The sequence below is a fragment of the Narcine bancroftii genome, chromosome 2 (genome assembly GCF_036971445.1).
Source record: "Narcine bancroftii isolate sNarBan1 chromosome 2, sNarBan1.hap1, whole genome shotgun sequence".
Taxonomy (NCBI): Eukaryota; Metazoa; Chordata; class Chondrichthyes; order Torpediniformes; family Narcinidae; genus Narcine; species Narcine bancroftii.
The window spans coordinates 196,066,956-196,089,776 of NC_091470.1; the positions used below are offsets into that span (position 1 = coordinate 196,066,956).

Consider the following 22,821-nt stretch of genomic DNA (forward strand, 5'->3'; position numbering starts at 1 on the left):
GCTCATGCATCGAAGCCAGGACTCGAGAGGGCGCTGAGGGCAAGAAGGAGCCTCGGGCGCTGAGGGCTTCCTGATCGGTCCCGGTGTTGGAGGTTTGGATTTGCAGTTTGGGCGGCCGATGAATCGGACGGGAGTCTGTGAGGCTATGGGACCGCTGGAGGAGAGTCTCTGCAGGGACTCTCTTTTGCTTCTCTTTCTCTCGTACTGTAAGGGGTGCCGGGCGACACTGACTGTTTGCCTTACGGCAGGCAGAAGGAAATTTTGTGTAATATTAATTGTTCTGTACTCACATGAAAATAAAGAAATCTTGAGAACAAATTGATACCTACCCATGTAACTGTTTATTAAATCTGTGCACAAGACTCAGTTCAGAGGTATTAACAATTACATGATGGGTTTATATAAAAATCCACAAAACACATACACACACACACACACACACACACATACAGGTAAACCATCTCAGCATCAATCTTGTATCCACAGAGCTGGGCCACCTGACAGGCGGTGAACCCCCTCACACCCCTCCAAATCCGTTCCCAGGAAGACTCTGGGCTCCAAACCAGACTCCCACCCCTCCCCCCCCCCCCCCAGCAGGATGGCCCACTGATCAGTGGCTGGCGCCCGCAACCCCTGCTACGTCCTCTTCGTCCGGCGGACAGTCCACAAAGTCGGCCAGCATGGTGGCTGTCTCATCCTCGCTGGGCTGATGGGGGGAGGAAACGTAATGGATGAGAGCGGGCACAGGCGCACATGCGTGCACAGATAGTGTATATGCAGACACACTCAGGCACGCCCAGACAGATACACAAACAGAGCAACACATGCAGAAACATGTGGACACACTCAGACACAGATACACATACATATGCAGGCAGACACAAACACACACTGACGTGTGCACGCGCACCACAGACACACTCACACGTTCACAGGCACACATGCAAACACACGCTCAGACACACACTTGAACAGTGCAGGGACTTACCTTGGCCTCGACATCTTGTCCAGTCATCTTTGCCTCGGGTTGCATGTCACTCATGCTTCCCTCCGTGTCCGCTGCTGTACCTTCAGGAACCTCCGCCGAAGACCCACCCTCAGTGGTGTCCCCCTCGGGAACCTCCCGGCTCTCGGGAGCCTCTTCATCTGAGACTCCAGTGGCCCCCTCAGACGTTCCGGCCTCATCCGGAGTTACCTCCGCTCCCCCCGCCGGCCCAGCATCCGGTGGGACCTCCTCCTCGTGCTCTGGCTCCTTTCCCTCATCCGGGAGGTGCGGCCCCTCACTCAAGGTGCCCTCCACCTCCTCCTTGGCCCTCTCTGGGGGAGCCTGATGCACCTCCTGCCCTCCATCCCTCAGGTCGGGAGCTTCTGCCTGGGTGGGGTGGTCGCCCAGGCTTGGCTGGGGAGAAGCGAGCACTCCCGGCTCCTCGCTCTCTTCTACCTGCACCCCCATCTCCGCCAGGGGCTCCTCATCCTCGTCACCCTGGCTCTGCTCGAACATATCCTCCTCCTCCTCCTCCAGCTGCTCCATTTCCTTGTAGTCCATCTCCTCTTCCTCCTCCTCCTCCTCCTCGTCCTCTTCCTCGTCCTCCTCCAATTCCCCTTCCTCAAAGTCCTCTTCGTCCTCATAGTCCTCCTCCTCGTAGTAGTCCTCCTCGTCCTCAGGGTACTCCCCTTCTTCGTCCTCGCTGCTGTTAATGTTGATGACGGTCGTTTCCTCGTCCAGCTCCTGGGCTTCCGGCACTGGCTGATCGACAGAGGGGGTCTGCGGTGGAGGGGGTGGCAGGGGGAGGGGTTCAACGGGCTGGGACTGGGTCCCCACTGGCGTAGAGGGTGGAGCGGCCTTCTCCGGGCGGGGCGGCGCCTCTTCTTTCCTGGGCTCGGGTGAAGGGAGCAGGCCCTCAGGGAGGATCATCACGCTGTCATCCGAGTCGCTCTCCAGTGAGATCTCCACATCTGACGGCTCCTCCTTGTCGTAGCGCACGAAGACGGAGCGGCGTGAAGCCTCGGCGAGCTGGGGGAAGCCGTCATCCGGCCGGGACGGCAGCGCCGCCAACGGAGGGGGCTCCGGCCCGGGCTCAGGGGGCCGGGGCTGACGGGCTGGAGCCTGACGGGCAGCCGGGGGACTCGGCTGGAAGGTGGGAGGCTGGGGCGGCTTGACAGGGTGCTGAGCTTCCATCTGCCGGAGCGCTGGTCCCATGCCAATCGGGGGCACCCGAGGATGCAGCAAGCAGTTGCAAACGGCCAGGGCCTCGGCGCAGAATGAGGCCACCTGAAAACACAAGAACAATCCCATTCACTGTAGGCCCGTGGTGTAGCCCATAGATGTACCCAGTGACGCATCGAGGTCGCGGCGAGGAAATGTTGGGCAGAATCATTGTGGGGAACCCTGGCTGCCGATGTGCCAGCTTTGGCAAGGGCACAGGACAGGGTTACCAGGATTTTGTTTTAAATCTAACGATACAGCACGGTAGAAGTCGATTCCGGCCACGAAAATCCATGTTGTCCAATTACACCTAATATCCCATCCAGTATCACACCCACTACCCTGCCCAACATCTCACCCACACAAATTTAAATTTAGACATACAGCACAGTATCAGGCCTTCCAGCCTAAGAATCTGTGCTGCGCAATTACAACCTACAACTCTCGGAATGTTTCGAATGGTGGGAAGAAACTGGAGCCCCTGGGGGAAAACCCATGCAAATTCCTTATAGACAGCCTGGGATTTGAACCCTGGTCCCTGTAAAGGCATTAAGCTGACCACTACACCAGCCATGCCACCACAAACCTATTAACCCAATGTTACACCCAATCCAGGATGTTGCCAGGATTTGAGGGTATGAGTTATTGGGAGAGATTGTACAAATGTGGGTAGTACATTTGAGATTGTACAAATCTGGACTGATTGTACAAAGAGATTGTACAAATCTGGACTGATGGCGACCGAACGGAGGCATTGATAAGTGGTCATCATTCGCTCAGGGACAAATCGTCATGCACCAGAGGGCAAGTTTCTCGGGTGAAGTTTGGGGAGACGAGGGAGTTTAAAGGAGTCAAAGAGCGTTTCATTTTTACGCAGAGTACAGGTGCTCCCCTCCTTACGATGGTCTGACTTGCGATTTTTCAAAGTTACGATGGTTCGAATCTTTCAATTTCAAATCCTGATCTGTTCTCTCGCTTGTGATATTCGATACGCTACTCTCTCACAAAGCTGGGTGGTGGCAGCATCATGCGAGAGTATCGTACAGCGTACCCTCTTGCAATGCTGACTCAACCACGCTCGCAGTCTCTGCAGCGATGACGCAGTGCATACTCGAGCATGGTCAGGAGAGCGAAATTGATAACCCTATTGCTCTACCATCCAGCAATTAATTTTTGTTCAATGCCTGAAACATTCTTCATGCCCAGTGTACGTTAATGGTTTTTTCAGTGTGGAATAACGGTGTTCAACATTTAATTATATAAAATTGTAGGTGCAGTATTCTTTACCGACATACGATGGGTTTTCCGGAATGTCACCCCAACGTAAGTAGAGGAGCACCTGTAGAGTGTGGGCTGACAGGAGTAGTGGGAATATGATGGTAGTTTTAAGAGGCTTTGACGGTACGACACCTGACTGCAGGGTCAATTACAGGCTGAAGAGATTCAGTTCAATTTGGGCATCATGTTCAGCACAGACAATGGTGGGTGGGAATGCTTGATCCTTGAGCCGTGCTTGTCCATCCTGCTCAAAACCAGGACTCCACAAGGCCCATTGAACCTTCGTGTAACCAAGACACTGTTCAGAGACAGGGTCTTCTGCCTCTAAGTCCAACGTCAAGTACAGCTCGGATGAGACTGCTGGGAACTTGTCAGAAAGATACAGCATGAAACAGTCCGTCGGCTCTCTGACCCCGTGTGGGCCGACAACACTTTTCTTTCTGCTGACAGACACTGGATTCTACCCCTCAGCCCCACACGAGGTGCAATTCATGGTTTATGGAACAAATGGATTTGTGATGAAGTTTGATACAGGGTAGGTAGAGGAGCAGATGGTGTTGAGGAAACAGGGAGGCTGCAGAAGGACCTAGACAGATTAAGAGAATGGGCAGAGAAGCAGCAAATGCAAGACAAGGTTGGAATGTGTACGGTAATGCAGTTTAGAAGAAGAAATGAACAGACAATTTTATAAGTGAGGAGAAAATTAAAAATACCCAGATGTAAAAGGACCTGGAAGTCCTTGTGCTGGATAGTCTGAAGGTAAACTTGCAGGTTGAGTTGGTGGTGAAGAAGGCAAATGTGATGTTGGCATTCATTTCATGAGGAATAGAATAGAGAAGCAGGAATGTGATATTGAGGCTTTATAAGGCCCTGGAGAGACCTCATTTGTGAGGGGAGTTTGGGGTCCTAATTTAAGAAAGGATGTGCTGACGTTGAAGAGGCTTCAGAGAAGATTCTTGGAATGAAAGGGTTATTATATTAGGAGCGTTTGATGGCTCTTGGTCTGTACTCGGAATTTAGAATGAGGGGGGGGAATCTCATCAAAACATTTTGAACGTTGAAAGGCGTGGACAGAGTCGATGTAGAAAGGTTTTTTCCTCGGTGGAAGCGTCTAGGACAAAAGGGCACAACTTCAGGATTGAAGGGTGTCTGCTTAGAACAGAGATGTGGAGGAATTTCTTCAGCCAGAGGGTGGTGAATCTGTGGAATATGTTGCCACGGGCAGGTGTGGATGCCGGGTCATTGGGGGTATTTAAGGCAGAGACTTATGGGGTTCTTGATTATCCGGGGCATTAAAGGTTATGGGGAGGCCGGGCAAGGGGACTGAGTGAGAGAACTGATCAACTCATGATTGAATAGCGAGGCAGACTCCATGGGCTAAATAGTTTATTTCTACTCCTAGGTCACACTACTATGGACCCTGAGGTGAGGGATATGGGGGTAACACATGGTCACAGGGAGAAATCACAAACTCCGTACAGGCAGCGGAGGGTCAATCGCTGGGGCCTGTTGCCCCCGTGAACTATCAGGGCGTTGGGAGGAAGCATTGGTGGAGGTGAGGGTGGGGGCGTTGATCCTCGTTTTACCTCAGTGCTTCCGTCGTTTTGCCCCTGGCTGAAGGCCCTGACGGCACAGTGGAGTGGTGGGGGCCACCTCCAGCTGGGCACGAGCAGCAGGAAGAGCAGCAGGCGGTAGAGCTCCTTGCGGCAGTCCGGCCGCAGGTAAGGGCTCGGGCCGCTCGTCCCCTGCTGTAGCCGGATGAGCAGGGGCAGGGTCAGCTCGTGGAGTCTCTGTGGTGCGAGAGAAGAGGAAACAAAGAGAGGTCAGATTTCTCCATCAGTCACAAGTCAAAGCAATCTAGAAACAGTTCCCCGAATCAGAGAGCCCGACAGCACAGAAACAGGTCCTGTTGCCCATCACACCCTAAGGTGAGTAAATACATTCCCTAATGTTGAAATAAAAGATCATAAACTGGAAGATACAAAGAGCAATTACAAGGACTGCTTGATCATTTCACCAGATTTGAGGTCTTGGTTCAGGGTTGACGGTTAGAGGACTAGGTTCAGGGTTGACGTTTGAGGACTAGGTTCAGGTTTGATGGTTTGAGGACTAGGTTCAAGTTTGATGGTTTGAGGACAAGGTTCAGGGCTGATGGTTTGAGGACTAGGTTCAGGGTTGAAGGTTTGAGGACTAGGTTCATGGTTGATGGTTTGAGGACTAGGTTCAGGGTTGACGGTTTGAGGATTAGGTTCAAGGTTGACGGTTTAAGGACTAGGTTCAGGATTGATGGTTTGAGGACTAGGTTCAAGGTTGACGGCTTGAGGAGTAGGTTCAGGATTGACGGTTTGAGGACTAGGTTCAGGGTTGACGGTTTGAGGACTAGGTTCAGGATTGACGGTTTGAGGACTAGGTTCAGGGTTGACGGTTTGAGGACTAGGTTCAAGGTTGACGGTTTGAGGACTAGGTTCAGGATTGACGGTTTGAGGACTAGGTTCAGGGTTGACAGTTTGAGGACTAGGTTCAGGGTTGAAGGTTTGAGGACTAGGTTCATGGTTGATGGTTTGAGGACTAGGTTCACGGTTGACGGTTTGAGGACTAGGTTCAGGATTGACGGCTTGAGGACTAGGTTCAGGGTTGATGGTTTGAGGACGAGGTTCAGGGTTGATGGTTTGAGGACGAGGTTCAGGGTTGAAGGTTTGAGGACTAGGTTCAGGCTTGAAGGTTTGAGGACTATTTTCATAGTTGATTGTTTGAGGACTTGGTGCATGATCAATGATGGTTTTCCAATTATCGACACTTTGGTTACAGTGTCATCTGCTAGGGAAATGGAACTAATAGAATTATAGATGGATCTAAAGTCAAAAGATGATCCGCAAATCCCAGTCTACAACTGAGTTCTGGAAACAAGTTCCATAAAAAAAAATCCTGAACTTAAGAAAACCAGTGTGCCAAACATCTCCATTTTTAGCACATCATACTGAACTCTGTAATGAAGTTTGAGATCTCAGGCATTCAGGTCTGCATTCCCAGAGCCAAACCCCTGATCTCCCAATCAATTCTCGCACTCTCTCCTTTTTTCCTTTCCATATCTCATTAACACCTTTTGTCTGTTGGTCTGTACTCCTCCCCTTGCCCTTTCCTCTAATTCAGATGCCTGCCCTATTTCTTACTCCTACTTTGAAAAAGGGCTCAAGGCCCAAAATGTCGGTTATATATCTTTAGACCTCCTACGGACGCCGTGAGATCTGCAGAGTTCATCCAGCATTTGTGCTTTGAGCAAAAAAGAATCCCACTGAAAATCTTTACTTGCATCTCATTCAGGATCCCACTGCACCAAATCTTGTGTCTCGGAGTATTGTGCTCAGTTTTGGTGGGTGACCGGAAGGATCTCAATAAGATAGAAAGAGGGCAGAGAAGATTCACTAGGATGTTGCCCAGACTTCAGGAACTGATTTACAGGGAAAGATTAAACAGGTTCGGACTTTATTCCCTGGAGCATCAAGGAATGAGGGGAGATTTGATGGAGGTAGTATTTAAAATTATGAGGGGGATAGACAGAGTAAATGTAGGTCGGCTTTTTCCACTGAGGGTGGGTGAGATACAAACCAGAGGACATGGGTTATGGGTTAAAGGCGAAAGTTTAGGGGAAACCTCTTCACACAGAGAGTGGACAAGTGCAAAGATGCGAGGGGCATGGTCTGGGCACAGGCCAGTGTGATGTGCACATTTGGTTCAGCTGAAGGGCCTGTCTCTGTGATGTACTGTTCTATGGTTCAAGAGTCATTTTGCCTGGAATTTCCTTCACCCCAATTTCCATGGTAGGCTATTTGGCCCACTGAGTCCTCGTTGGCTTACATAGCAATTTCATTTCTCTGCAATCCTTTCCCACATTCCCATCAACTAACCCCAGATTTGAGGGATGGGGTTGAGGGAGGGGGGGGGGGGGGAGGGAGCTTTACAGCGGCCGATGAACCCCTTTGATCCCCACGTTGTGGGATGTGGGAGGAAACGGAGCACTGGCGGAGGGTGGAAAAATGTGCAAACTCCACACTAGGCACACAGCATCAGAGGTGTGGATGGAACACAGAGGTCAGGTCTCTGCCACTGTGAGGCAGCCATTCCACCTCCCACGTTGCTGAGTTACCGACTGACGGGTCAATACTATTTACCACAGAAACAGTGTGCCTCATTTTGCTCCCACACCCCGAGCAACTCTAGCCTAGTGACCGGAGTCCAGTGAGATCCAACTGTGCGCTAATCTGGTAGGAGGGTTCACTGAGACATGGGTTCGGCCACACACAAAAGCAAAGGTCTGATCTAACTGTGCCATGATTTTAACGCACCTTATGAGTTTCCTCCTTCAATAGGCTTCCACTGGTCAAGATCACCTCGCTGCAGACTGTGGGAGAGAGGGGAAACAGGGTCACAGGATATAGGAGCAGAATAGGCCCATCGAGTCAAACCCACCATTCTACTCATTTTTTAAAAAATTTAAATTTAGCCACACAGCACAGTAACAGGCCATTTCGGCCCCCGAGTCTGTGCCACCCAATCAACCTACAATCCCCAGTACATTTCGAACAGCGGGAGAAAACTGGAACTCCCAGGGAAAACCCACGCAGACACGGGGGGAGGGGGAAGGTACTAACTTCTTAAAGACAGTGCGGGATTCGAATCCCAGTCTGGTCCTGATCGTTGGCGCTGTAAAGACGTTGCGCTAACCACCACACCAACAGTGCTGCCCCATGAGCTGATCCATCCTCCCACTCAGCACCACTCCCTGGCCTTATCCCCGAAACCCTGCCTAATCAAACACCATCAATTTCTGCCTTTAACACACCCAATGACCTGGCTTCCACGGCCGCCCGTGACAACAAGTTCCACAGACTCACGGCCCTCTGGCTAAAGAAATTTCTCTGCATCTCTGCTTTAAATTGATGCCCTTTTATCCTGAAGTTGCGCCCTCTTGTCCTAGACTCCCCGACCATGGGAAACATCCTGGACACATCGACTCTGCCCAGGCCTTACATCGTTCGAAATTGCGATATGAAGTCCCCCCTCCAATGAGTTCAGTCCAAGAGCCAACAAACATTCCTCATATGCTAACCCTTCCATTCCTGGAATCTTTTGAGTGAATCTTCTCTGAACCCTCTCCAACAATAAGGGACCCAAAACTACACAGAACACTGCAAGAGAGGGCAGACCCATGCTTTATAATCTCAACATTACATCCCTGCTTTTATATGCTATTCCTCGAGAAATGGTGGTGAACTGAGGATCACATCAGCTAGGTGACGCACAATGAGGGGAGGCTGCAGATAATGCTACCCAAACACTGTGCCAGAGATGGCACACAGCACAGCTACCAACAGGGGTCTTTCTGCTTCAGGCCATTTCTAATCCATTGGAATAGGTGCAGTAATGCTTCTAATCCTTAGAAGAGCAATCAAGGGTGACACACGCCCCTTGGGCAATGACAGGGAGTGGTACACACCTCTCGGGGAGTGACACAAGCCCCTCGTGCAGTGACCGGGAGTGACACACTCCCCTCAGGGAGTGACAGGGCCCTAGAGTGCCAGGTGGGTGTGATGCATGCATCGTTGGTGGAGTAATTAGGAGTCAATTCAGATTTGGCACCGATACACCCCTGCGTCTGGCCACTCATCAAAGCAGATCCCAAGGGGACTGGGACCACCCAATGTCATATCCCCGATGAACTCCATGGTCAGTGCGCGAGGGCCAGTAAGTGCGACAGGGCATGTGGGTCTGGGCAAGGGAGATCACGGGACACTGGGATTGCTACGGTATGTGCTGAGGGTACCTTTCAGGGCTGCCAGACAGGCGTCGCTGTTGGCGCACAGGTCCCTCTTCTTCTGGCCTTGAAAGGTGCCGCCCTCCGTCACATCCATCAGCTTCTGCCTCTTGGGGCCGTGCTTGCCGTAGCCTTGCGACTGGCTGCTGTTCCCCATCGCTCTCTCCCCCTGCAGCTGGAAGGGCAAAGAGTACAGGTCACGGGGAGGGTGGAGGGGATTCAGGAGATAGTGAGTTTGTGAGTGAATTGGGGGTATACTGTCCAGTGTTACTCCGTCCCTCTCTCTCAGGGGGATATCTATACACTGACCGTTATCTCTCCGTCCCATTCTCTCAGGGGGATATCTGTACATTGCCCAGTGTGTCTCCTTCCCTCACTCTCAGGGGGATATCTGTACACTAACCGGTCTCTCTCTGTCCCTCTCTCTCATCTGTACACTGTCCAGTGTTGCTACGTCCCTCCCACTCAGGGGAATATCTATACATTGACCGGTGTCTCAACATCCCTCTCTCTCAGAGGGATATCTGTACATGGACCGGTGTCTCTCCATCCCTCTTTCTCAGGTGGGGATATCTGTACACTGACTGGACTCTCTCTGTCCCTCTCTCAGAGGGATATCTGTACACTGTCCAGTGTTGCTTCGACCCTCCATCTCAGGGGAATATCTATACACTGACCAGAGTCTCTCCGTCCCACTCTCTCAGGGGTGGGGAGGAGTATCCGTACACTGACCGGTGTCTCTCCATCCCTCTCTCTCTGTACACTGACCAGTGTCTCTCCATCCCTCTCTCTCAGGGGGATATCTGTACATTGACCGGTATCTCTCCATCCCTCTCTCTCAGGGGGGATATCTGTATATTGAGCGCTGTGTCTCCGTCCCTCTCTCAGGGCCATATCTCTACAATGACCCGTGTCTCTTTGTCCCTCTCTCTCAGGGGGGACATCTGTACACTGACCTGTGTCTCTTTGTCCCTCTCTCTCAGGGGGGACATCTGTATATTGACCGGTGTCTCTCAATCCCTCTCACCTGTTTATACATCTAAAATGATGAAAGGAGTAAGACAGAAGTGGGAAGGTTGTTTGCAATGGCAGGAGAGACAAGTAGAACGCGTGGTATGTGGATTTGGGGATGTAGATTTGAACCAGATGAGCAGGAATTGCTCCTCCTGGAGAGCAGCGACTCTCTGGAATTCTCTGCCCCAGGAAGTAAACGTACTCAAGACGGGAGAGATTTTTGAATTATAATACATGAATTGAGGATCAGGGGAAACAACTGGAGCTGAGTCCATGCCTCTATCTTCCACGATCGTATTGAATGGCTGCAGAGGCTCAACAGGACAGAGGGTGGTGAACTCCTGCTCCTGACACTCTTGTTTAAAAGTGATCAAGACTGAACCTTTCTGAAGGTTGGAGCAGCCTCCAGGGCGCACATGTTTCCCCCCCCCCCCCACCCCCACCTCTTCTCTCTGCAGCCCAATGGGGATCGCGCTATGTCAGCTGAGCCTTTGGATTGCTCAGAGGCCGCATGTAGGCCATGGGATGTTAACAGAGAGGGATCTGGGAATAAATATATACAATTCTCTGAAATGGGCATCACAGATAGATGGTTGTAAAGAGAGTTATTGCACATTGGCCTTTATAAATCAGAGTATTGAGTCCAAGAGTTGGGATGTGATGGTAAAGTTGTATAAGACATTGGTAAGGCCAAATCTAGAGCATTGTGTGCAGTTTTGGTCACCGAACTACAGGAAAGACATCAGTAAGATAGAAAGAATGCAGAGAAGATTTACTAGGACATTGCCCGGACTTCAGGGAAAGGTTAAACAGGTTAGGACTTCATTCCCTGGACCGTAGAAGAATGAGGGGAGATTTGATAGAGGTATTTAAAATTGAGGGGGATAGACAGAGTAAATGTAGATTGGTTTTTTTCCACACTGAGGGAAGATGGGATGCAAACTAGATGACATGGGCTAAGGGTGAAAGGGGAAAATTTTAGGGGGAATCTCTTCCCACAGAGTGTGGAATGAGCTGTCATCTGAAATGGTGAATGTGGGCTCAATTTTAATATTTTAGCCAGTACATGGATGGGAGGCTATGGACTGGGTGCAGGCCAGTGGGACAAGGCAGATAAATGGATGAGGACCGACTGTTTCTGTGCCGTAACATTCAGTGGTTCCTCTGGCCCTCCTTACCTTCAATGTGTCTGCCACGGGAGTAATATCACTGATTAGGTTGGCCAACAGGACGTCGGAGTGGTGGAGTGAGCCCTGCAGAATTCCCGAGGAAGCCCCGCACACCTTCACCCAGGTTTCCAGCACGCTGTAAGCCTTCACTCTCACAAAACTGCAAGAACAATGCCACGGTGTTAGTGTTCCCTCGAGACGCCGGAGTTCAGAAGGAACGTGGTGGGAGGGGAGGAAGCTTGCACGAAAAGTTTATATTTTAAAATTTTCAATGTTTAAAATTTAGACATGCAACATGGTAAAAAGGGCCTTTTGGCCCAATTACACTCAATTAACCTACACCCCCAGTATATTTTTGGAGGGTGGGAGGAAACTGGAGCACCTGGAGTAAACCTACACAGGTAATGGGGAGAACACACAAATTTCTTAGACAGCGCTGGATTCAAATCCCGGTCGCTGGCGCTGTAACAGTGTTGTGCTAACTGCGCCACCCTTCTCTTATGAAAGGAACAGATAAGATAGAAGCAGGGAGGTCTTTTCCACTGACAGACCTGGCCCTCAGGATTCGGGGGCGCAGAGCGAGGACGGGGATGAGGAACTGCTTCTCTGTGAGAGTGGTGAATCTGTGGAGTTCTCTGCCCAAGGAAGCAGTGGAGACTGCCTCACTGAACAATAAGACGGATTTTTGAACAACAGGGACAGGTGGGGAAGGGGAACCAAGTCCAGGGCCAGATCAGCCACCATCACGTTGTCTTCGATAATTCTCTGAGTCCGATTTAATCAATATCGTCGACAACGCTAAGGGGCAGGGTTTTAAGGAGCTTAGAATTTCAACATGAATGCACAAGGCATGTTTTTCCTCACAGAGAAGGGTGGGAGCAGGGAATGCGCTGCTGTCAATGGTGGTGGAGGCAGGGACAATGGGATCTTCCAAGAGACCATTAGACAGGTCCATGGAAATTAGAAAAATGGAGGGTTGTACAGAAGGAAGTCCTAGTCAGCTTTTTAAATTAAAGTTTCTTGAAATTTTATTTACAATATGGTAGAAGCTGATCCGACCATTGAAACCTGTGGCCACCCAATTAACCTACAACCCCTGTACCCCAGAGCATCCGGGGAAAACCCAGAGGTCACGGGGCGGTGGGGGGGAAAACGTGCAAACTCCTTAAAGATAGCAGTGGATTTGAACATGGGCCTCCGACCCTGTAATAGCATTATGTAATAGCATCCTGCCTTTCCAGTTGTTAGGAATAAGTTATTAGGTTGGCACCAGAACTAGGGGACACAGCTTTACGATTCAGGAGAGTAGATTTAAGACGCAGATGAGGAGGAACAGCTTTTCCCAGCAGGTTGGGAATCTGTGGAATTCGCTGCCATTGAAGCAGTGGAGGCAACCCCAGTAAATATATTTAACACAAGGTTGGATATAGATTTCTACATTGTCGAGGAATTAAGGGATATGGGGAGCCTCTCATCAGATCTGGCATGATCTCAATGAATGGCAGAGCAGTGATCGACAGGCCGAATGGCCTGTTTCTTATGTTCTAACACTGTGGGCCGAGGGGCCTGTACTGTGCGGGAGATTTCTATGTTGAACGATAGACATGATTATGCTGTTATGAACTGGGCAATGTTGGCCCCCGTCACCCTTCCGGCTTTGTTGGCACGTGCGAGCTGCTCTCCTGCCGAAGAACCTGACCTGTGTGCTTTCTCCTGCCCGGGCATGGCTGAGTCGCGCGGAGACCCCCATGTCGTGAGGACCTGAGGGAAGAGCCTGCCGATGACGTCTGCGAAGCGCACCAAACGCTTCTTGCACCTGTTTTGACAGAAACACAAAACGATTCACCTCCTGGTGGAGCAAGGTGGCGGGTAAAGCGTTGCCAGGACTCGAGGTATCGGGAGCGGCTGGAGAAAAAACAATGGCGGTGCTGCCGGAGTCGCTGTGACGGAGGGAGCAGACACAAATGCCCAGTCCAACGGCTCCATACAGGCTTTAAATGTCCAAATGTCCCTTTTTTTAAGTCTCTCCCTCTCAACTTCACCCTGTGCCTGCTGACTTTACAATCATCCACTCCGGGAGAAAATGGAAGGCATTCACTTTATCTATGCCCCTTGTGATTTTATAAACCTTTATGTCGACGTATGAGGCTCTTTTATAAAACAGAAAAATTAACATCACTGGAAATTTCCTTTGCTCTACCGTAAAGCCAACTGATTCGCCATCAGCAGAAATTGCCCGGCACTCCCAACAGCCAGGAAAAGAAAAGTAGAAGAGAATCTCCCCAGAGTCACGTGGATTCTCCTCCAGTGCTCCCCTTAGCCTCCAGGCCAAACCATCAGCTACCTGAGCTCCAGATCCAAGCCTCTGACACAACCAAGAAGCCCTCAGCACCCTGGGCACCCTGTTGCATCTTAGCTCCCATACATGGTATCCTTTCAGCCGGTCTCCAGCAGTCTGCAACTGTTAAAGGAGCCAGTGGTGCGTTTATTTTAAAATCCTGCAGGTGCCTGCAGTCAAGGGACTTGGCACCAGGATGCTGGAGACTGGCTGAAGGATCACCAGGTATCGGGACCAGGATGCAAGGTGCTGAAGGCTTCCCGATCGTGTCAGCAGTTTACAACTGGAGCTGGGATTTCCAATGGTTGGGACTGAAATCTGTGGGTGAATCCAGACACTCAGTGCCTCTGAGGGGGGGGGGCGGGGGGACTCTTTTACTTTTCTTTCTCTGGCTGATGGCCAATTTCTGCTGATGGTGAATCTTTGTCTGCCTTCTAGTAGATGAAAGGAAATGCTGTGCAATGTTCCCCAAATTATGCACAATCCCACAATTTAGATTAATTTAACATAATTAAAATTTTCCAGATGGCATCTCGAATTCAAACTTGCTGCTCTGGCCAGCGAGCCCACCTGGATGGTAAGCACCCCCACCCCCCAACCAGGGCCCCTGGACAGTTAGCTTCCTGGTCCCCTGGACAGTTAGACCCCCCCCAGCTCCCAGACAGTTAGAGCACCCCAGCTGTTGGCCCGCTGCCCCCCAGGGATGTTAACCCCCTGCACACCCCCCCGGGTAGTTAGCCTCCTGGTCCCCCCAGGCTGTTAACCTCCTGGCCTCCCCCAGGCTTAACACCCTGGATAGTTAGCACCTGACCCCATAGATAATTACCCATCCCCGGCCCCCTGGATAGTTAGCCTCAGTGTCAAGCTATTAGCCCAGGAACAGTATCACCATTCCACTCCATCCCTGAACCTGGAATTCAATGTCTAAAGTGACTAAGGAAGCAATAGTTATATCTCAAAAAGGATGGGAATTTAGTAAAATATTGGGAAAACTCAGCAGGTGAAGGAGGCGTCTGTGGAGAGAGGTTTTGGGTCTTGGACCTCGCACTTCAACTCTGCTTCTCTCTTCACAGGTGCTACCCAATCTGCTGAGTAGTTCCACCCCTTCCTGATTTAATTTCAGATTTCCAGCATGAAATTTGCGAGTGAATTAATGTTTGATATTGAGAGTGGGGAGTGGCCAGCATGTACTCAATGGGCTGAATGGCCTCCACCGGTCTTGTAGGATTTGGGATGCTAAGGTCAATTTTGTGCAGAGGCGAGGTTACACTTGCTAGGTCCCAGGGTCTGTTCTGAGCGACTTCAGTGACGGTCAAGGGCAGAGACGGAGTTGACAGAGCAGAGCGGTGAACTTACGTGGTGATGAGCGCGGAGAGGATCTCCAGGGCGTCGCAGTGGACTGTTGGCAGGACTAGCAGCTTCAGTGGCCCCTCACCTATCCAGCTCTGCAGAGGAAGAGTTCAAAAGCAAAAGCTCTTGAGGGGAATGAGTAAGGCAACGCAAAGACTAGTGCTGAGCGGACATTGTGCAGAGGTTCGGGGGCTGCAGCCTCTCATCCAGACAGCTTGAGTTAGGAAGGATCACTGACAGACTTGCGACAAGATCAAGAGCACCTGTTAACAAGGGCAGCCCCTGGAACTGCAGGGACGAGTGGGATGAAAATAAAGCTGGACTCCCACCAGAGGGTCATGTGACAGAGTATAGAGAGGTGTTTGGGAGATGAATTGGGAAAGATTTGTTAGAGCAGGTCACACACAAACAATTTAAAACAGAATTTTTGCAGGAGTTTTGCAGAGTGTTATTTTGCAGAAGGCAACAATGTAGCAACAGCAGCTTTGTTTGGAAAACAGGTTGCTGTCTGGAAGGTCATGTGATCTTTGCAGGCAGAGGCAGAACAAGCTTTGCTCTCAGAGTGGGAGGAAGTGAGAGAGAGAGAGAGAGAGAGAGAGGAGAAACACAGACTTCAGTTCCAGAAGGATAAGCTGGCAAGCTTTGGAAGACAGCCTGGTCAAAGGAGAGGACTGGCTGTCCGGTGTTTCCCTTGAAATAGGAGAAATAGAAAGGACCTCTGTGGTGACCTGAAAGAAAGAGGTTATCATCTGGAGAACCCTGAAAGGGGGCAAGTTTCGTCGGCAAGACTGGAGTGGCTGTTCTGGAACGAGAAAACTCTCTCTCTGAAAACCAACAAAAACCCTCCTTAGTGGTAACCATTTACCTGTAAAGCACCAAAGCCTGGTGAACCTTATTAATGTTAACTTCTGTGCACAGTACAAGAATTGCCTGCAACCAGTGAGATTGGATTGTGAACCAAAGAACTTTTCTAAACTTACACACATGCACTTAAAATTAGTGGGAGATTAATTTAGGTTAGTTAAGTTAAAGTGTGATTCTGTTTTCATGTTAAAAGATAATTAAAAGCAACTTTTGTTTAAGTAACCCTTTGTTGTGGTGCATGTCTTTTGCTGCTGGGTTTTGCGGTCCTCTGACTCGTAACAGTCAAAACACAGAAATGCTAGAGGAACTCAGGATCTTGCAGCGTCCATAGGAGGAAAGTTTCTGGAGGAAGGGTTCAGGCCCGAAACATCAGTAATATACCTTTTCCTCCTGTGGGCAGTGTGAGACCGGCTGAAGTCCTCCAGCAATTCTGTGTTTGACTACAATCACAGCGCCTGCAGACATGTTTCACTTTAACCAGAGGTCAGGCAATTAACTTGGACTGCACTCCCTGAGAAGATTGAAGCGTGCCACCATCACGTCAACCTTCTACAGCTCTATCGAGAGCGTTCTGGCCGGCTGCATCACAGTGTGGGGTATGGTTGCTGCACAGAAATGGATCAGATCCATAAGAGTGGCAGAGAGGATCACTGGAATCTCTCCCCCCCACCCCGCACCCCCCAGCGACGTGATCTACCAGGATCGTTGTCTGAAGGGGGCGCGCAAAATCACTGAGGACCCCTTCCACCCTGCACACAGCAACTTTCAGCTGCTCCCGTCGGGGAAGAGATCCAGGAAGATAAGAGCCAGCAGCAATGACATTTCTGGCCTGAGCCCTTCTTCAAGGTATGAGTAAAATGAAGCCAGGCGTCTGAATTAAAAGAAATGGCAGAGGGAGAAGTACAGACCAAGACACGAAAGGTGTTAATTGGATATGGAAAGGCAGGGAGAGAGGAAAGGACAGAATTGATTGGGGGGGGGGTGGGTTGGCTCTGTGAATGAAGAGTTGCAGGAAAGGAGACAGGGAAAAAAGAAAGACAGAGTTAGAGGAAAGGAGATACAAGAAAAGATGGGGTGGGAGGCTAACAGAAACCAGAGAAATCGATGTTAATGCCATCTAGTTGGAGGGGGCCCAGTTGTTCCTCCGATTTGCGGGTGGTCTCACCCTGCCAGTGGACGAGACCATGGGCAGTCATGACAGCGAGAAAATGAGATGGGGAACTGAAATGGGAGATCCACGCTGCTGCGGCAGACAGGGCCGAGGTGCTCAGTGAAGCGATCTCCCAGTCTCTCCAATGTGGAGGAGACCACAACGGAAGCACCGGATGCAGGAGATTACCCCTGCAGATTCACGTGAAATGTTGCCTAACTTAGAAGGATTGTGTGGGGCCCAGAATGGAATGGTGTTGCACTTTCTTAGGCTAAGGGGTAGCCAACCCAGGGGGCGGTTAGCGGGGAGGGAGAAGTGGACAAGGGAGTCACGGAGGGAGCAGTCCCTGCGGAAAGGGGAAGATGTGTCTAGTGTGGGATCATGTAGTAGCTGGATGTGGAGGCTGGTGCAATGGAAGGTGATGACAAGAGGAATCCTGTTGCGTGTGAGGGCGAAGGGGGCCAGGGCAGATTTGTGGGTAATGGGAGGATAAGCGGGTGAGAGCTGAGCCACATTTTTTGAAGATGGAGGAAGGACATCTCTGATGATCTGACATGGAAAACCTCATCCTGGGAGCAGAAGCAATGGAGATGGCAGAATGGAACCCTCACAGGGGACAGGGTGTCTGTTTTTTACTCATACCTTGAAGAAGGGCTCAGGCCCGAAATGTCAGTCATACATCTTCACCTGCTGAGTTCCTCCAGCATTTCTGTTTTCACTACAATCACAGCATATGCAGACTTTTGCGTTTCAGGGGACACTTCCGGGCAGGAAGGCCAATCCTCACCAAGTTCCTTGGGGACACATTCAAGACTCGACACACCAGGTTGAGCACATCCTGGAACGGGATCTTCACGGGCACCGGGAAATCTGAACTGTAGCACACAGGAGAAAGGAAGAGTCAGTTCTGCCATCCAAAAGCGAACCTCCGACGGAAGCAGCAGAGGCTCATTAATGCAAGGATAGATTTTTAAAGAAAATAGCAGAGAAAATAAAGGTTATGGGGAACGACTGGGTAGAATCCACAATCACAGGGAGAACGTGCAAACCACACACACACACACACACACAGACGTGTGCACAGACAGAAAAACCATGCAGCCATACACATACTCATGAGCGCACACACTCAGACACACTCATTCAGATTTACACGCATTCAATTGCACACACACACACACACTCACTCACTCATGTACACTCACACACATGTATTAACATGCAGACACATGTAGACAGACACAGACATATACACACACAGAAGCACATGTGCATGTGGAGATTGGATCCCATCCCCCGTCACCTCCTGCAGCCTCTCGAAACAGACACAGTTCCCTGGAAAATGCATTATATCCTACACATGACACCCAGACAACGCGTGCTAGGGTCATTGATAGGATCTCTTTCCAGTGGCCCAGAAACTCCGTCGGTCCACCACCACCCTACCCCAAATTCCCCCGAGGCTGACAGATCAGCAGTATCAGCGGTGAGTGCAGGAGACTCACCGGAGGAACAGGGACAGGCACTTGCTCAGGGCCGTGAACCGCTGCCTCAACCGCAGCACATGAAAAGGATCAGCATCACAGAGCAGGGGAAGTGGCAGCTCAACTCCTGGCCCCTCGTAGCAAACGGGATCTGTGGCGACGGGGAGAGAGATATAGATGGGGTCAGCGACTGAAAATTGAGCAAGAGCGGCAGACACCAGAAATCAGAAATAAAGCATTCAAAAGTTTGGATGAAAGGGTTATGGCCCGCGGACTCGACAGAACAAGTTTGGCAGAGACTAGATGGGTCAAAGGGTCTGTTTCTGTAACATTTGGTTCTAAGAACACTTTAGACACAGGCAACATGGTTAGTAGCATGTTATTACAGTGCCAGCGACCCAGGTTCAAATCCCACGCTGTCTGTAAGGAGTTTGTACATTCTCCCACCCTTCAAAAATGTACAGGGATTGTAGCTTAATTGGGGTATTTGGGGGCATGGGTTCATAGACTGGAAAGGCCTGCATGGCAATTTTTTTAAAAATTGAGAGTGAACGGGGAAAAATAAGGGAACATAAGGGAGAACTTGTTCACGCAGAATGATGGGAGACTTGCTGAATGTGCCCCCCCCAGGCTTCCCTCACACCACTCCAGCATGGGACAGGCACCCCTCCATACAGGAGCAGCTTTGCTTCCAGAGAACCCCTGAGTACCCACCAAGGAAATGCCACACAGTCATTAACACTGCCCTCCCTCTCTACAAAGGACACCCTGACAAGCCATGCCCTGTGGCAGGACCAATGATCAGGGGAGTTTACCTGCAGCACACCAAGCAGACATCTCTCCCGAACACAAAATCACTCTAGAGTAGCCATTCTCAACGGGGTCAAAACGCACAAATGCTGGACGAACTCAGCCAGAGGAGGTAGAGATACATTAGAAAAGATGTACTGGTTTTGGAGACAGTGCAGCGGAGGTTCACCGTTGATTCCAGGGAGGAAGGGGGTTGGCCTATGAGGAGACTGAGTTGCCTGATGCTGTACTTGCTGAAATTTAGAAGAATGAGAGGGGGATCTGATAGAAACGGATAAAATTATGAAAGGCAGAGATCAGATAGAGGGAGGTAAATTGTTGGGGAAGACCAGAACTAGGGGACATCACCTCAAGATCCAGGGGAGTAGAGATGAGGAGGAACTGCTTTTCCTAGAGGGTGGGGAATCTGAAGAATTTGCTGCCCATTGAGGCAGTGGAGGCAACCTCAGTAAATATATTTTAGACCAGATAGATTTCTACCTAGTCAGGGAATTAAGGGATGTGGGGAAAAGGCAGGTCGGTGGGGTTGAGCCCATCATCAGATCTGCCATGATCTCATTGAATGGCGGAGCAGGTTCAATGGGCTGGATGGCTAACTCTTGCTCCTGTTTCTTAAGACACCGGAGAAGTCCATGTTAATGCTATCCGGTTAGAGGGTGCCCAAACGGAAGAGGAGGTTAGCATTTCTGTGTTTCATCTACAACCACAGCGTCTGCAAACTTTCATGTTTCACGTCCTACTCATCGGGGGGCAGGGGGACATTACAGCAAAACGGGAGCCACAGCACATTTCAGTAAAAGCCTTGTTTTCTTTTCACCTCGCGTAATAAAGCTTATGTTTTTTTTAATGTAGTCAGTAGTGTGACAGAGTATATAGATATTTTTGGAAGATAAATTGTGAAAGGTTTGTTAGAGTAGGTTACATACAAATACTTTAAAAGAGATCTTATTTGAAATACTGGAGCTTCTGCTAATGCTAGACATATCAGCTCCACAGCTTTTGCAAGAACTTTGGAGAGTGTCCAAGAGACTTCACTAATGGATTGTTGTCTACAAAAGGCAACAGATGAAAGGGCTTGTCGGAGCCACCCTCTGGAGTGAAACTTGCTGTTCTAAGAGGGTCATGTGATTCTGCAAGTAGAGAGAGAAAAACAGGCTTTCTCTCAGAGAGAGAGAGGAGACACTGATTAAAAAGGAATCAGTTGTGGATGCCCTGGAACAACAAATCTCTCTCTGAAAACCAACAAGAACCTTCTTGAGCGGTAACCATTTACCTTTCGAGCACCAAAGCCTGGTGAACTTTATAAATGTTAAATTCTTTGCACAGTATAAGAATTTCCTGCAACCAGTGAACTTGGAGGAATGAGAAGTGAGATTGGACTGTGAACCAAAGAACTTTGCTGAACTTACACACACGTGCACTTAGAATTAAGAAGGGAGTTAAGTTAGGTTAGTTAAGTCAATAGTGATAAGTATGATTCTATTTTCATGTTTAAAGATAATTAAAAGCAACTTTTGTTTAAGTAACCATTTGTCTTGGTGAATATCTACTGCTGCTGGGTTTTGGGGTCCTCTGGGCTCGTAACAGTAGAAGTACACAATAAACCAAAACTTCACACGGAAGTTTACCTTCCTGCAGTTGATTCCAATAGGAAATCACGTGGGCCAGCAAAAGGAGCTGGAACCTGCAGCAGTAAACAATCTGCTGGAGGAACTCAGCAGGCCAAGCTGACCATTCTTGATGACCCGGCAACATCCTGGTAAATCTTCCCATGGGAGAGAAAGAACAGTCGCCATTTCAGGCCGGAGCCCTCAAGAGCTTTGAAGTGCCCTTCATCAAGAGTTGGGATGTTATGGTGAGGTTAACCTTGGGGAGGCCATAGCCAAAAAAAGATTGAGAAGGGCTACTCCAGAGGAGCACACAACCTGAGACAGAGGTCCCTGGTTCCCCCTTATAACAATCAGTCACAGAACTGTTTGATTGTTAACCAAAGTTCTGCAGTCTTGAAACTCTTCGAACCATAGAACATTACAGCACAGAAAACAGGCCATTGTGGCCCATCTAGTCTGTGCTGAAAATGTCATACCGCTAGTCCCACTGACTTGCACTCATTCCATAACTCTCCAGACCTCTCCCATACATATATCGATCAAATTTGTGTTTAAAACTTTAGAGGGAGCCGGCATTTACCACATCATATGGCAGCTCGATCCCAACTCCCCCACTCTGTGAAAAAATTCCCCCTAATGTTCCCCATAAACCTTTCCCCTTTCACCCTAAATCCATGTCCTCTTGTATTTATCTCCTAATCTTGTGGAGCCTACTTGCATTTACTCTGCCTATACCTCTCATAATCTTGTAAACCTCGATCAAATCTCCCCTCATTTTTCTTTGCTCCGAGGAATAAAGTCCTAACCTGTCTAATCTTTCCCTGTATCTCAACTCTTGATGACCCGGCAACATCCTGGTAAATCTTCTCTGCACTCTTTCAATCTTACTGATATCCTTCCTGTAATTTGGGAACCAGAACTGCCCACAATACTCTCAATTTGGCCAATGTCTTATACAACCTCACCATAACATCCCAACTCTTGATGAAGGGCACTTCAAAGCTCTTGAGGGCTCCGGCCTGAAATGACGACCATTCTTTCTCTCCCATGGACGCCGCTTGACCTGCTGAGTTCCTCCAGCAGATTGTTTACTGCTGCAGATTCCAGCTCCTTTTGCTGGCCCACGTGATTTCCTATTGGAATCAACTGAAGGAAGGTATCATTCTACCCCCCCCCCCCCCCCCCCCTCTTTTCAGCACCATCCGGCTTGATCTGCAGCCAGTGCACAGCCCTCACCTGCTTCCGCCTCGGCGTACATCTCGCCCGCCAGGTTGTGCAATGTGGCTAGGATGCAGTGCAGCTGCTGGCTCCACGATTCTTTGTACTTCATGCCCTGGGCGAAGCCAGTGCCCAGGCCGGGCAGCAACACGTAACACTGGCAGGCCAGCTGAGGAGGAGAGGAGAGAGAACCCGGTCAGTGCACCAGAAAGACCAGCTGTCCAGGTGCCGGGGTGTGGGGGGGATGGGAGGAAGGCTGAGGTGAGTGGCATGGTGAGAAGCAATGGCCAAAGTGCTGGCGGAAGGGGGACGGAAGGGATTTATCCCTCATTTTGTGGCAGAGGAGGCCATACTGCCTAGGACAGCCAGTGATTCCGTTTTCGAGCCTGTGGTACCAATGGGAGAGGGGGAGTGGGGATTACATGTCCACCATTGCACCCCACACCCAAGTATCTGCCACCAAAACCATTTGTCCACGATTCCACCAACTAAATCCACGGTCACCTCATTTTTGTTCT

At 50.0% G+C, this 22,821-nt stretch overlaps 1 protein-coding gene across 1 annotated transcript in view; it reads right to left on the reverse strand.

Annotated features, from left to right (window-relative positions):
- Positions 1–322: 322 nt before the first annotated feature.
- Positions 323–22,821, reverse strand: part of pelp1 (proline, glutamate and leucine rich protein 1) — a 45,064-nt gene continuing 22,565 nt past the window's right edge. Inside the window, exons 7-17 of the mRNA XM_069919912.1 lie at positions 22,322–22,472; positions 18,687–18,816; positions 17,969–18,056; positions 15,174–15,262; positions 13,179–13,295; positions 11,489–11,639; positions 9,306–9,471; positions 7,828–7,883; positions 5,071–5,274; positions 989–2,272; positions 323–706 (exon numbers count right to left, since the gene is read on the reverse strand). Coding sequence (XP_069776013.1) covers positions 611–706; positions 989–2,272; positions 5,071–5,274; positions 7,828–7,883; positions 9,306–9,471; positions 11,489–11,639; positions 13,179–13,295; positions 15,174–15,262; positions 17,969–18,056; positions 18,687–18,816; positions 22,322–22,472 — 2,532 coding nt within the window. The 3' untranslated portion in view covers positions 323–610. The remainder of the gene's footprint in view (positions 707–988; positions 2,273–5,070; positions 5,275–7,827; positions 7,884–9,305; positions 9,472–11,488; positions 11,640–13,178; positions 13,296–15,173; positions 15,263–17,968; positions 18,057–18,686; positions 18,817–22,321; positions 22,473–22,821) is intronic.